Below are 13,707 nucleotides of genomic sequence, written 5' to 3'. Positions count from 1 at the left end.
TTTTTTAGGGCCACACCCACAGCATACGTAGGTTTCCAGGCTAGGAGTTGAATCAGAGCTTTTGCTGCCGGCCTACGCCACAGCCACAGCAATGCCAGATCCGAGCCACATCTGCAACTTACACCAGAGCTCATGGCAACGCCGGATCATTAACCCACTGAGTGAGGCCAGGGATCAAACTTGAATCCTCATGGATCCTAGTTGGGTTCATTAACCACTGAGCCATGAAGGGAACTCTACCGTCTTAACCATTCTTAAGGGTACAGTTCAGTAGTATTAAATATTTTTATGTTGTGAAACAGATCTATAGAACTTTCTCAACATGCAAAACTGAAACCCTATACCCATTAAACAATTCCCCTTTTCCCCCTGCCCTAGCCCCATTCTAGTGCAATGGTAATAACCACCTTTCCTCTTTCTACTGACTACTTTATTTTATTTTATTTTTGTCTTTTCGCCATTTCTTGGGCTGCTTCCACAGCATATGGAGGTTCCCAGGTTAGGGGTCGAATCAGAGCTATAGCCACCGGCCTATGCCAGAACCACAGCAACGCGGATCTGAGCCACGTCTGCAACCTACACCACAGCTCACGGCAACGCTGGATCATTAACCCACTGAGCAAGTTCAGGGATCGAACCCGCAACCTCATGTTTCCTAGTTGGATTTGTGAACCACTGAGACACAATGGGAACTCCTCTACTGATTACTTTAGATAATGCTTATAAGTGGAATCATGCAGTATTTGTCTTTTTGTTACTGGCTTATTTCACTTAATGTCTTCAAGATCCATCTAGGATTTCCTTCCTTTTTAAGGCTGAATAACATTCCATCGTACATATATCCCACTTGTGTTTATGCATTCCTCCATTGATGGATATTTGGGTTGCTGCCACCTTTTGGCTACTGTGAGTAATGCTGTTATGAAAATGAGTGTGCAAATACAGTGCAAATAGTCTTTGAGATCCTGCTTTTAATTCTTTTGGATATATAACCAGAAGTGGAATTGCTGGATCATATAATAATTTTTCTGCCACTGAGCGAGGGCAGGGACCAAACCCGCATCCTCATAGATACTAGTCAGGTTCTTAACCCACTGAGCCACAATGGAAACTCCACATTTCCTTATTTATTTATTTGTTTAAGTATAGTTAATTTACAATGTTTCTTCAATTTCTGTTGCACAGCAAAGTGACCCAATCACACACAGTTCCCTGTGCTGTGCAGTAGGGCCCCATTGCCCATCCATTCCAGATAGAACAGTTGGCCCCAAACTGCCCATGCATCCCACTATGCCCCCAGAACCACAAGTCTGCTCTCCTTGGACATTCTGTTTTGTAGTTAGGATCATCTGTGCCATATTTCAGATTCCACAAATAAGTGATATCATATGGTATTTCTGACTTACTTCACTTAGTGTGAGAATCTCTAGTTCTATTCATGTTGCTGCAAATGGCATTAGTTTGTCTTTTTTACAGCTGAGTAGTATTCCATTGTATACATGTATCACATCTCAATCCATTCCTATGTCAATGGACATTTAGGTTGTTTCCATGTCTTGGCTTTTGTGAATAGTGCTGCAGTGAACATAGGGGTGAATTTTTTTTTTTTTTTTGGTCTTTTTGGGGCTGCACCTGCAGCATAGGGAGGTTCTCAGGCTAGGGGTCTAATTGGAGCTGTAGCTGCCAGCCTATGTCACAGCCACAGCAACGCAGGATCCAAGCCGCATCTTCGACCTACACTACAGCTCATGGCAGTGCCAGATCCTTAACCCTTTGATCGAGGCCAGGGATTGAACCTACATCCTCATGGATCCTAGTCGGGTTTGTTAACCACTGAGCCACCACAGGAACTCCTGAATGAATGTATGTTTTTGAGTGAATGTTTTGTTCAGATATATGTCCAGAAGTGGGATTGCTAGATCACATGGTAGTTCTATATTTAGTTTTCCGAGGTACTGGTCCCGGAATCCAGGTTCTCGTTCACAGAGCTGAAGAATGAACTTTTCGAACACACACAGGCAGCAAGCAAAAGACTTTATTACAGGAAAGCAAATAGCTCCCAGCACAGACACTGGGAGGGAGGAGAAGAGTCCCACTTTCTCTTGTTCTATGAAAGTTTTTACTTCTTAAGGGTGGGGCTACCAGCGTGGGGTCTAGACACCATCCCTTTTTCCCATTGGCCTTGTCTAGTCACCTATATCAGGCCTTATCCAATAGGGGTCTTAGAGATGGATATACCCCATAAGTTTTGTTTTTTTTTTTTGTCTTTTGTCTTTTTTTTAGGGCCGCACCCGCGGCACATGGAGGTTCCCAGGCTAGGGGTCTAATTAGAGCTACAGCTGCCAGCCACAGCCACAGCAACGCCAGATACGAGCCACATCTGCAACCTACACCACAGCTCACAGCAATGCCGGATCCTTAACCCACTGAGCGAGGCCAGGGATTGAACCCGAAACCTCGTGGTTCCTAGTTGGGTTTGTTTCCATTGTGCCACAACGGGAACTCCCCCTATAAGTTTTAAGGCTACTTTGTTCTTCTTTCCCTTAGACTGGGAGTCACTGTTCCTCTCATTCCTTCCCCATCAGTCAAGGGGTGAGTTAGAGATTGAATCCCCCTCGACATAAATCAGGATGTATTTTCTATAGAAAATAAGGCCTGTGAGAGTGTTATTTCCTGGACCTCCCAAATCATAGATACTAATCAACAGCTATAGCAAAGAATACATCGAAATATTAATCACTAACTACCTAAATCATCATTCATTACTCTGCCTCAGTACCGCCATACTGTTTTCCATAGTGGTTGTACCAATTTACATTCCCACCAGCAGTGGAGGAAGGTACCTCCTTAGTGTTTACCTAACGTCTATTTTCTGTTCGAGGATCTCATACCACATTGCATTAAGTCCTCATGTCTCCTTAGGCTACTCTTGGCTGTGACTGTCTCTCAGATTTCCTTGTTTCGTGATCTTGACAATTTTGAGGACGGCTGGTCAGGTATACCATAGGAAGCCCTCCTGTTGGAATTTGATGTTTTTCCCATGATTTATGCTGGGATTATGGGTTTTGGGGAGGGTGATCACAGAGGCCTAGTGTCAGTTTCATCACATAGTATTAAAGATACATACTATCATCGTGGTTTATGGCTTTTTTTTTTTTCTTTTTTTCTTCGGCTCTGCAGCATGAGGAAGACCCAAGCCACTGCTATGACAATGCCAGGCCCTTAGCCCACTGAGTCACAAAGGAACTCTGATTTATTTATTTTTTGTTTGTTTATTCTATTTTGTCTTTTGGGGGACACACCCACAGCATATGGTGGTTCTCAGGCTAGGGGTCAAATCAAACTGAGGTTGCTGGCCTACACCACAGCCACAGCAACACGGGACCTAAGTTGCATCTTTGACCTACACCACAGCTCATGTCAACTCTGGATCCTTAACCCACTGAGTGAAGCCAGGGATGGAACCTGCGTCCTCATGGATACCAGTCAGATTCGTTTCCGTTGAGGCATGACCGGAACTCCCGATTTACCACTTTTCATGTTGACCTTGATCACGTGGTTAAAGCAGTGTTTGTCATTTTCTCCAGCGCACAGTAAATCTTATTCCCCCTGCTCCTTACATACTGCCCTCTTTGGAAGGTCACCATGCAGGCCCGTACTTAAAGAGAGTTATGCCCTCCTTCTAAGGACTGTGTTTTAACAAGCAAAATAACTCACACAACAGGTACCTAGCTCTTCACTGGTCAGGCTTTGCCCTTTCAGCAGCTGATCTGAGCTCGATAAATAAGCTACACTGGCCACCTATCTCCTGGAGCCTCATTTTTCTTACCTGTTAAGTGGGCGTTGCTGCTCATCCTTTACCCCCTAGGACTGTAGCGAGTGGAGAGTCTCAAGGTCAAAGTCAGTTGCCTCTGCCTCCCCCGCCTGGCCAGAGATGGGTAGTGACTAGTGGGGTTTCACCGGAAGCCTGCCAACGCCAGGCCAGTCGGAGTTCCAACCACACCTGGGTGCGGATTCCGCCCACACCCCGGGGCGAAAGGCAGGTGCACTTCCGCCAGCTCCAAGGACCTGGCGCGTGGCAGACAGGGCGGGGCTGGCGAGGGGCAGCCGTGCCGCGCAGAGGCAGCTCCCGCGGGGCAGGGATGATGAGCCTGGTCTCGGCGCCCGGCTCCCGGCCACTTGGCCGGGCGGCGCCCACAGCGGGTCCGCGGAGGGTGAGTGCGAAGCCCCGGGCGGGCGAAGCGACAGGCCGGCTCCAGCCCCGCGCCTCTGCCATCTTTCACGCCTTCCAGTGTCCCCCGTCCTTCCGTCCCCGCGGGTCCCAGTCCCTCTGCTTCTCGCGCGCGGTCCCGGCCCGCCGCTGGATGCTCTCTTCTTCTTTGCTATTTATTCTCGCCGTTTTGGTCTCTCTTTTCGCGCCACGGCCTCGGTTCCGGTTCCGGCTCCGTCCAGCCTCTCCCCTTTGCCTTCTTTCCTGCTTGGCTACCTTTGCGTCCTCCCTTTCGCTTGGGACTCATCTTTTCAGTCCTCTGGCTTGTCCCGTTCCACCGATCTTCCGCTGCCCCTCCTCCTACTTCCCTGGCCGGCATGTCATTACCTCACCGCCTGGACCCCCACCTCTCTCCAGCCTGCCCCTGCCCTCTAGCCGAGTCCTCCTGCTTGCCTGCCCCTGCCACACCTTGGGTAGGGGAGCAGGTGGGGAGGATCTGGAAAAGGTCCAAAGCAATCTGGGATCAGAACATTCTAATCCCTCCCCCGCTAGACTTTAGGGAGGGAAGGCGGATCCAGCAGTGGGGGGGCTGTGGCTCCTTCCAACAGGGTGATGATAACCTTATTGCTGTTGGCTATTGACAAAGTCACCTGCTCAGAGGCGGGGCTGCCCAAGGTGCGCAATAAATATCTGACTTAATTACCCGCCAAGGGAGAAACCCAGCACCGTGGGTGATGCCAAGTATCACAAGATTGGCCTTTATCAGAATCCCAGGCGCTCCTGTAAGTCAGTGCTGAGGGTAAGCCGTGTTCAAAAAAAGACAACTTATTGAGCATCTCTGGTGTGCTGAGCCCTGCAGTAGGTACTGGTAACAAAAGATTAATCTGGGGAGTTCCCATGTGGCTCAGTGGGTTAAGGATCATGTCATTGCTGTGTTACAGGTTTGATTACTGGCCCTGGGAACTTCTGCTGTAACTTCTGCTGCCTCCCCCCGCCCCCCCCCCCCAAAAGGAGTCTAGAATTAATCTGTAAGGGCGTAAGGGAATGTAGAGTCACCGCAGTGTTTAATGCAGGTGGGGTCCAGATCAGATTTGAACTTTAGAGAAACTACTCTCGTTTCAGAGTCGAGATTGGATTGAGAGAGGCGGGAGCCATGGAACAGACCAGGCATTTAGAATCGCCAGGACCTGGCGACTCATTATTTGTGTGTGAGGAGGTTGGAGATGGGACTGCAAGATTACAGTCTAAGTTTCTGGCTCAGACAGCTAAGAGGGTACAAAGTCGTGATGTGGGGAGAGAGCTTGGACCTTGGGGGACATATGAATGGACTAGACTAAAGGTGACCTGAGAAAATGGAGGACTCTTCGGTGGGGTGAGAGCTGGGCCTGTCTGATTCATCCCTGCGTCCTTGTGGCCAGCATTAGCCTGGCTCCCTGCAGAGGCTTCTCAAGACCACATTTCCCTGCTCATGCACACAGGGCCTGGGTCAGGCTTGCCCCCCTAGAAATGCTTCAGATGGGACACTGGTAGAACAGGTGAGGAAGAGGGGCCATGAGGAAGGGCAGGTGGTCCAAAAGAGGAATGGAAAAAAGTCTTTATCTGCTAGAAATACATGCAATGTTATTTATTGATGAGGTAGGTCTGGGATTTCCAAAGAGATTTGGAATTTTTAGGGAAAAAAAAAAAAAAAGAGGAAGGAGTTTCAGTTGTGGCTCATAGGGTTATGAACCCAACTAGTATCCAAGAGGATGCAGGTTCGATCCCTGGCCTCGTTGAGTGGGTTAAAGATCCAGTGTTGTCGTGAGCTGTGTTTGAAGACCTGGCTCAGATCCCTTGTTGCTGTGGTGTAGGCCGGCAGCTCCAGCTCCAATTTGACCCTTAGCCTGGGAACTTCCCTATGCCACAGGTGCGGCCCTAAAAAACAAAAAGGAAAGAAAACAAGGAGGGCAAAGAGACAGAATTAAGAAGCTTGGGAACGGGGCCCAGGTCGTGGTTGTTAAAGAACCGGGGCGAGAACTGTTTTGTTTAGAAATGGAAATAAGCTTCGGAAACAACATTTGAAGTGATTGTATTCCTTAAACCTTCCGAGCTGGAGAGACAGAGGGCTCTTCATCTGCTTTGCCTCTCTATTTTGTAGACGACTAAGCTTATGCCCAGAGGAGGAACTGTGATGCCCAGGAGCACAGCTAAGCGCTGGCAGGGGTGGGACTGGATGTTTGGAGGCTGGGGGAGGACATCTGACTCCATATTGTACTAGAGTCAGACTGATGCTGATCCCAGCTCTGACTTCCTCGCTTCCCAGCTGTAGGATCCTTCTTTCTGAGCTTTCCTCACCTGTACTGTGGGGATGTTGAGAGCACCTGTGAGCTTTCAGTGGTACGGAGTGATGAGAGCTCATCCATTCAGGGGTTAAAGGCTACACTTTCACATTTAACTGTCTGCTTTATGAAGCCACCTTAGGGTGGACCACACAGCCTTGCCAAGAAGCCTTGAGGTTTACGGGAGAAAGAGGGAGTCACAGGTTCTGGGCTTATTTTTCTCCAGGCTGTATTGTTTGGTTGCTGTCAGGTGCATCCTCTCCTCTCCCTTCACTCCAGCCAGCAGAACTGTCCCTTGGTAGAAGCTGTTGCCATGGTGACTCCATTCTTCCCAGCAGTTTGGCTGTTTTGAGCTCTCTTAATTCCAGTCCTTTAATCAGAGAGGTAGAGCCCACGGACAAATTGTAAAAGAAGTCACTCCTAAATCAGACTGAAGGACACTTCTGAGTCCTGTCCCTGTCCTTGGCACTGCAAGATAGTAGGAAATCCAACCTCCCTCCAACGCTACAGGTCGCTTCCATAGCAGCAGCCGTCACATTCCCTAGGAAACCTTCCTGGACAACCTCCAACACACCATCCACAAAAGAGCCAATCCCTGGAGTTCCTGTCGTGGCTTAGTGGTTAACGAATCCGACTAGGAACTGTGAGGTTGCGGGTTCGATCCCTGGCCTTGCTCAGTGGGTTAAGGATCCAGTGTTGCCATGAGCTGTGGTGTAGATTGCAGACGCAGCTTGGATCTGGCATTGCTGTGGCTGTGATGTGGGCAGCACCTGGAGCTCCGATTAGACCCCTAGCCTGGGAACCTCCATATGCTGCAGATGCAGCCCCAAAAAGACTAAAAAAAAAAAAAAAAAACACCTGATGAACAGCTAAATCTAACTTACATTTGCACCATCCCATTTATGAGGCAGTTTTATACCTGTTGTGTATGGGTGTTATTGACCTTGTCACCACCAACGTTATTCCTGTTATTTAATCCCATGGGCCCATATCTTAAAAAAAAAAAAAAACACCCATCAAACAAATTCCAGTTATTAATCAAAGTCAAGTCAACTGCTAATCAGAACCTCTGATCTATGCAAGATAAGATTTTTTTGTTTTGGCTTTTTAGGGCTGAACCAGCGGCATATGGAGGTTCCCGGGCCAGGGGTCTAATCGAAGCTGTAGCTGCCAGCCACAGCCACAGCAATGCCAGATCCTTAACCCACTGAGCAAGGCCAGGGATTGAACCTGAAACCTCATGGTTCCTAGTCGGATTTGTTTCTGTTGTGCCATGACGGAAACTCCTGAAATAAGAATTTTTACCCCCATTTCCAGCACAGGATGTAGATACACAGTAAGTATTCAGGAAATAATTACTGAATAAATACACTTGTGGTTTCTTTAGACTTCCTGAAAGGTTGAAACTGTTTTGACCCCTAATACCTACTCCCCTCTCTCTTTTCTTAAAAAAACTCTATCGTAGATCTAAGCATCTCTTTCGGGAACTCTTCACAATAGCTCCATATCCCCATTTTATAAATAAGGAAACTGAGGACTAAGGAGGGAAAATGCTTTGCCACAGGCCACGCACTTTATTTACTTTTTTTTTTTTTTGCTTTTTGGGGCCGAACCCATGGCATATGGAGGTTTCCAGAATAGGGGTCTGATTGGAGCTACAGTTGCTGGACTACACCACAACCACAGCAGTTCTAGACATGAGCCGTGTCTGTGACCTACACCACAGCTCACGCCAACACTGGATTCTTAACCCACTGATTGAGGCCAGGGATCAAACCCGCAACCTCATGGTTCCTAGTGGATTTGTTTCTGCTGTGCCATGATGGGGACTCCAGGCCACCCACTTTAGATGTATTGTCCCTTCCACAGCAGCCTCCTCTACGAATAAATAGTCTCTGACCTCGTGAGAAAATTCAAAGGCTAGAATGGGTATTCTTTTATGTGAAATACGTTCTTCCTTAAAATGCACAGTGAAATATTTTCTTCCTTAAAATGATCACTCTCTGGAGCTATACATATAAACACAACCCCTTTAAGTAAGAGGGACATTTCAATAGCAGAAACCCATCATTACGGCTCCCCTAATTTCTGTAGGATATTCTTTAAAATAAATCATAAGGCGTTCCCATCGTGGCGCAGCGGAAACGAATCCAACTAGGAACTATGAGGTTGCTGGTTCGATCCCTGGTCTCGCCCAGTGGGTTAAGGATCTGGTGTTGCCATGAGTTGTGGTGTAGGTCACAGATGCTGCTCGGATCCTGCGTAGCTGTGGCTGTGGTGTAGGCCAGTGGCTACAGCTCTGATTCGACCCCTAACCTGGGAACCTCCATATGCCTTGGGTGTGGCCCTAAAAGGACAAAAAGACAATCAATCAATCAATCAATCATGAGTTCCCTGGAGTTGGCGCTGTTGGTTCACTCTGCCTCTTGTGCCCTCAGGAATCTCCTGTGGTGGAGCTCAATGTCGGGGGTGAGTTCTATACCACCACCTTGGGCACCCTGAGAAAAATCCCGGGCTCAAAGCTGGCGGAGATGTTCTCCAGCTCAGCCAAGGCCTGCACAGACGCAGAGGGACGCTTCTTCATCGATCGCCCTGGCACCTATTTTGGACCCATCCTGGAATATCTGCGCAGCGGGCAGCTGCCCAGGCAGCATATCCCCGAGGTGTACCGTGAGGCTCAGTACTACGAAATCGAGCCTTTGGTCAAACTCCTGGAGGACATGCCACAGATTTTTGGTGAGCAGGTGGCTCGGAAGCAGTTCTTGCTGCGGGTGCCAGGCTACAGCGAGAACCTGCAGCTCATGGTACGCCTGGCACGTGCGGAGGCCGTGGCGGCACGCTATTCGGAAGTGCTGGTGTGCGTGGTGCACAACGAAAAGGATGATGCGAACTGTGTGGACACCCTTCGCCTCCTGGAAGCGGACAAGAGGTCAGTGGTCAAGTTTGGGCCTTGGAAGGCAGCCCCGACCATTGATCACCTCCTGGACTGCGTGAAGATGGATATTAAGGCCCAAGGGTACCAGGTACAGTGTTCAAAGCACCTTGGATTGCCGGCCAATTACTTCTATACCTTCTGCTTCACCTGGTGGTGATCCCCAGGAGAGGGGGCTGTCTGTATGGGCTCTAGTGGCCCTCGACAGCCATCATTCTTTAATTTCAAAAACAAACATCGGAAACTTCCAACGTGGTCTACTTGCGTCTCGCCCCTGAATATTCATTTCTGCTTTAAAGACTTTTCACTCATTGCTGTTGACTCTATTATTCCCTCTTTAAAGCCTCACGTCCCTGCCAGACCCTTCCCTCGAAGGCCAGTGGCCAGGTGGAGATGATCGGACTGTCTGAACAATGCCACGGCTGGAGATGCAGTTTGACAACAGGAAAATAACAGGATGCCGTGAATCTAGAGTCAGACCTAAAAATGTAATTTAACCAGCTGCCGCTTGTGGTCCAGTCTTCTAGCCCTGGTGTGTGCCTTTCTGAGGAAAACTGCCACGTTATGTCTGGAGTAGATGCCGCTCAGGTCTCCTTTCCCTGATGCTGTCAGTGCTGGATGCTAAAGCATCTTATCTAGAGCAGCAGTTCTCCAAGTGTGGTCCCAAGACCATCAGCATCCTCAACAGGTGGGAACTTGTTAGAAATACAAATTTCTAGCCCCTGCCTCAGACTTAGGGAATCAGAAACTCTGGGAGCTGGCCCCGCGGTCTGTTTTAACAAAGCCTCCTAATTTTTTTTTTTTTTTTTTTTTTATCTTTTTGCCATTTCTTGGGCCTCTCCCGCGGCATACAGAGGTTCCCAGGCTAGGAGTCGAATCAGAGCTGCAGCCACCAGCCTACACCAGAGCCACAGCAATGTGGGATCCGAGCTGTGTCTGCAACCTACACCACAGCTCACAGCAACACGGGATCCTCAACCCACTGAGCAAGGGCAGGGACCGAACCCGCAACCTCATGGCTCCTAGTTGGATTCGTTAACCACTGCGCCACGACGGGAACTCCCAAGCCTCCTAATTCTGATGCTCTTTAATTTTGAGACCTGCTCTAGAAACGCATGACCGTGTCACTTGTGTGGAAATACAGAAGACTAAGCTCTTATTGTCTCAAGGAGGAACCAGCTGATACAGTTTCTGTCTAGACCTCCTTGTGGGGTTAGGCTGAAGTCAAAGTGAGTCTTCATTGAACACGTCGTTCTTACTTAATGGTCTTCCTCTGCTTCCCCGGCTTCCCTCACTCCCCTTCCTCTGAGAACACACGTGTCCTCCATAAACCACGTAAACAAGAGACTCTCAGGTTCTGCTTCTCAAGCAAAGACATGAAGCAACTCTAAGGATGATACGTTCATCTTTCCTAAATTCAGGTTTGGGGTACATGGCCCCCTTCCCCGCCTAGTAGGATGACCAGCTATTCTGGGCTCGCTGGGACTGAAGGTGAGGTATAAATGTAAGTCGTTGAAGAATTAGTACTGAATCAGGGAATTTCACATTTAAACGTCAAATTGCAGGCAACGAAGTCGTTTTCAATGAGTGTTTTAATTCAGTAATTGCATCTACTTATATATATATATTTTTTCCTTATTTTCAAAGCTTGTTCTATGTTTTCTTTTTTTGGAAAATTAAAGTGGAGAAATCCTGAATGTCTGTTTGAACCTAATATCATGAAGCAATTCAACATTACTCCTCAAGAGCCTGAAGAAAAAGTTCATACCCTTTGATTAATAATTACACGTCTGAGATCTGCTTCCAGGAAGATACCCTTCCCCATAAGATCTAAATATCTCGATTTGCGTATTTAAAAATCTTAAATCTCAATTTCGTGACAGTTATGGAAAGGCTAATGTCCTCTCCAGGATGCTTGCACATTCCCAGGAGGCTAATCTTCTGGGGCTCTGGTTCTCTGCTCCTGCAAGATTCATTCAGCATGGGGATCAGCTAGCTGTCTTAACTCTGTAGTTGCTGTTCTACATGGTGCTTACCCAGATTTAACACTCAGACCTTTTTCTTAATTTTTACAAATGCCACTCCCATCAGCTATTTGTGCACATCGCAGACTGTGGCAACTACAGGCAAAGAGAAGGGAGTTTACAGCACAGAAGTGCAAACAGCTTCAAAGTGAACATTGGACATAACTGTTCTTAAAAATGTCTTAGTCACCTCCATCACTAGGGGCTTTTCCCTGGTGGATCATGTTTGTTTCCTATTCTTTTTTCCCTTCCTTTTCCTGCCATGCAGGTAGGAGGGTAGGTGGAATTGATCTTTCCTGCCCTCTGAGTTCTTAATCTGGCCAATGGAATAGATGTGGAAATGACAGTATGCCAGTTTCAAGGTGAGGCTTTTGAGGAATACCAGGTTTCTACCAGCTCCCTTGTGTTCTTATCATTTGCCAAAAGACTTTGTGTCAGTTTAACTACCTCTTTTATTGCTCTGGCTGCAGCCTGCATTCCTTAGGATCTGATTCTCCTCCTTAGCAATTTACCAAACTCTTTTATTAAACAAAGGCAATTCCAATATCCCCTCGACTCCCAATCCATAATACAATGAAGATAACATGTTTATATCCCAACCTAGAATAGCAAAACAATTGGACATAAGTCAACTTAGTTACATTACACCTATATAATGCAATGTTATATAGTAATTAGAATTATAGATAGCTTACAATTATTGGGAAGGAGATTAATTCAGTACAATTTAATTAAATCTTCACTCTAAGAAGGATTTAAGATGGTTGGGCTTAAAGGCAATGGAAAAAAGGAATATCCAAAAAGATATAAGTTAAAAATACATGAAGTGGACAGTTTTGATTGCCTACCCAATAATACTATCGCCTCTCCCCCTCTGAAAAAGCAAAGTAAGTAAGGCTCATTAATAATGTCCAAAACACCATCTCTGAGCAACCCTATTAAAAATAGCAGGAGACCTGAATAGACATTTTTCCAAAGAAGAGAAACGGATGGTCCACAGGCACATGAAAAGATACTCATCATCCCTAATTGTTCGGGTAATGAAAATCAAAACCATAATGAGATATCCCCTCGCACATGTCAGAATACTGTCATCAAAAGGCCGCAAATAACAAATGTTGGCAAGAAGGTAGAGAAAAGGGAACCCTTGTACACTGTTGGTGGGAATGTAAATTGGTGCAACCACTATGGAAGATAGTATGGAGGTTCCTTAAAAAACGAAAAACGGAACTACCATAGGATCCAGCAATCCCATGCCGTGGTATATATCTGATGAAAACAAAAGATACATGCACCTCAGTATTCATAGCAGCATTATTTACAGTAGCCGAGGTATGGAAGCAACCTAAATGACCATCAACAGAGGAATGGATAAAGAGGATGTATGTACACACACACACACACACACTGTAGTACTACTTAGCCATAAAAAGAATGAAATTCTGCCATTTACAACAATGTGGATGGACCTAGAGGGAGTTAATGCTTAGTGAAGTCAAATGACAAATACTCTGTTATAAGTTACATGTGGAATCTAAAAGACAACAACAAATGTATATAACAAAACAAACAGATTCCAAGACATAAAGAACAAGCTAGTGGTTACAAGTAGGGAGAAGAGGTGGGAGGGGCAAAATGGGAATATGGGATTAAGAGATGCAATCTACTATGTATAAAATAAATAACAAGGATATCTTGTGTAACTGGGAAATATAGCCATTATAATAAGTTTAAATGGAGTATAATCAATAAAAGTATTGACTCACTATACCGTATACCTGAAAATAATGTAATATTGTAAATCAACTATACCTCAATAAAAACAAAACATAATCGCCACCTCTGTTCATTTGTGAAATTTAAAAAATCTGTTAGGATTAACTAAAGAAAATTATAGAGGAGTTCTCTGGACCCTTAATCCTCAGAGGGTTAAGGGCCTTATGTTGTCAATGCAGTGGTTTGGGTTGCTGCTGTGGTGAGGGTTTGATCCCTGGCCCCGGAAATTTTTCATGCCGTGGGTGCATCAAAAAAAAAAAAAAAAAAAAAAGGTAGAGTTCCTTCTGTGGCGCGATGGGCTCCATGGCATCTCTTCAGTGCCAGGAAACAGGTTTGATCCCTGGCCTGGCACAGTGGGTTAAAGGACCCAGTGTTGCCACAGCTGTAGTGTAGTTCACAGCTGTGGCTTGGATTCAAATTCCTGGCTAAGGAACTTCCATATGCCAT

At 46.6% G+C, this 13,707-nt stretch overlaps 1 protein-coding gene across 2 annotated transcripts; it reads left to right on the top strand.

Annotated features, from left to right (window-relative positions):
* KCTD14 (potassium channel tetramerization domain containing 14) lies at positions 3,397–12,783 on the top strand. Of its 2 annotated transcripts, none has more exons than XM_021062563.1 (2): positions 3,397–4,214; positions 8,967–12,783. In XM_021062563.1, exons 1-2 carry the CDS (start codon positions 4,143–4,145, stop codon positions 9,618–9,620), a joined length of 726 nt encoding a protein of 241 aa, XP_020918222.1. In that variant the 5' UTR covers positions 3,397–4,142; the 3' UTR covers positions 9,621–12,783. The 2 variants fall into 2 exon arrangements, with proteins under 2 accessions (XP_020918222.1, XP_020918223.1); XM_021062564.1 differs by lacking the exon at positions 3,397–4,214 and adding an exon at positions 4,221–4,992.

This window comes from Sus scrofa, chromosome 9 (genome assembly GCF_000003025.6).
Source record: "Sus scrofa isolate TJ Tabasco breed Duroc chromosome 9, Sscrofa11.1, whole genome shotgun sequence".
Lineage (NCBI taxonomy): Eukaryota > Metazoa > Chordata > Mammalia > Artiodactyla > Suidae > Sus > Sus scrofa.
Note: the sequence above shows the minus strand (reverse complement) of the source record. Positions and strands in the feature narration are given on the sequence as shown.

Coding starts and splice junctions, on each gene's coding strand:
- KCTD14 (XM_021062563.1), top strand. CDS start 4,143: ATGATGAGCCTGGTCTCGGCGCCCGGCTCCCGGCCACTTGGCCGGGCG. Junction 4,215..8,966: donor CCACAGCGGGTCCGCGGAGG/GTGAGTGCGAAG, acceptor TTGTGCCCTCAG/GAATCTCCTGTGGTGGAGCT.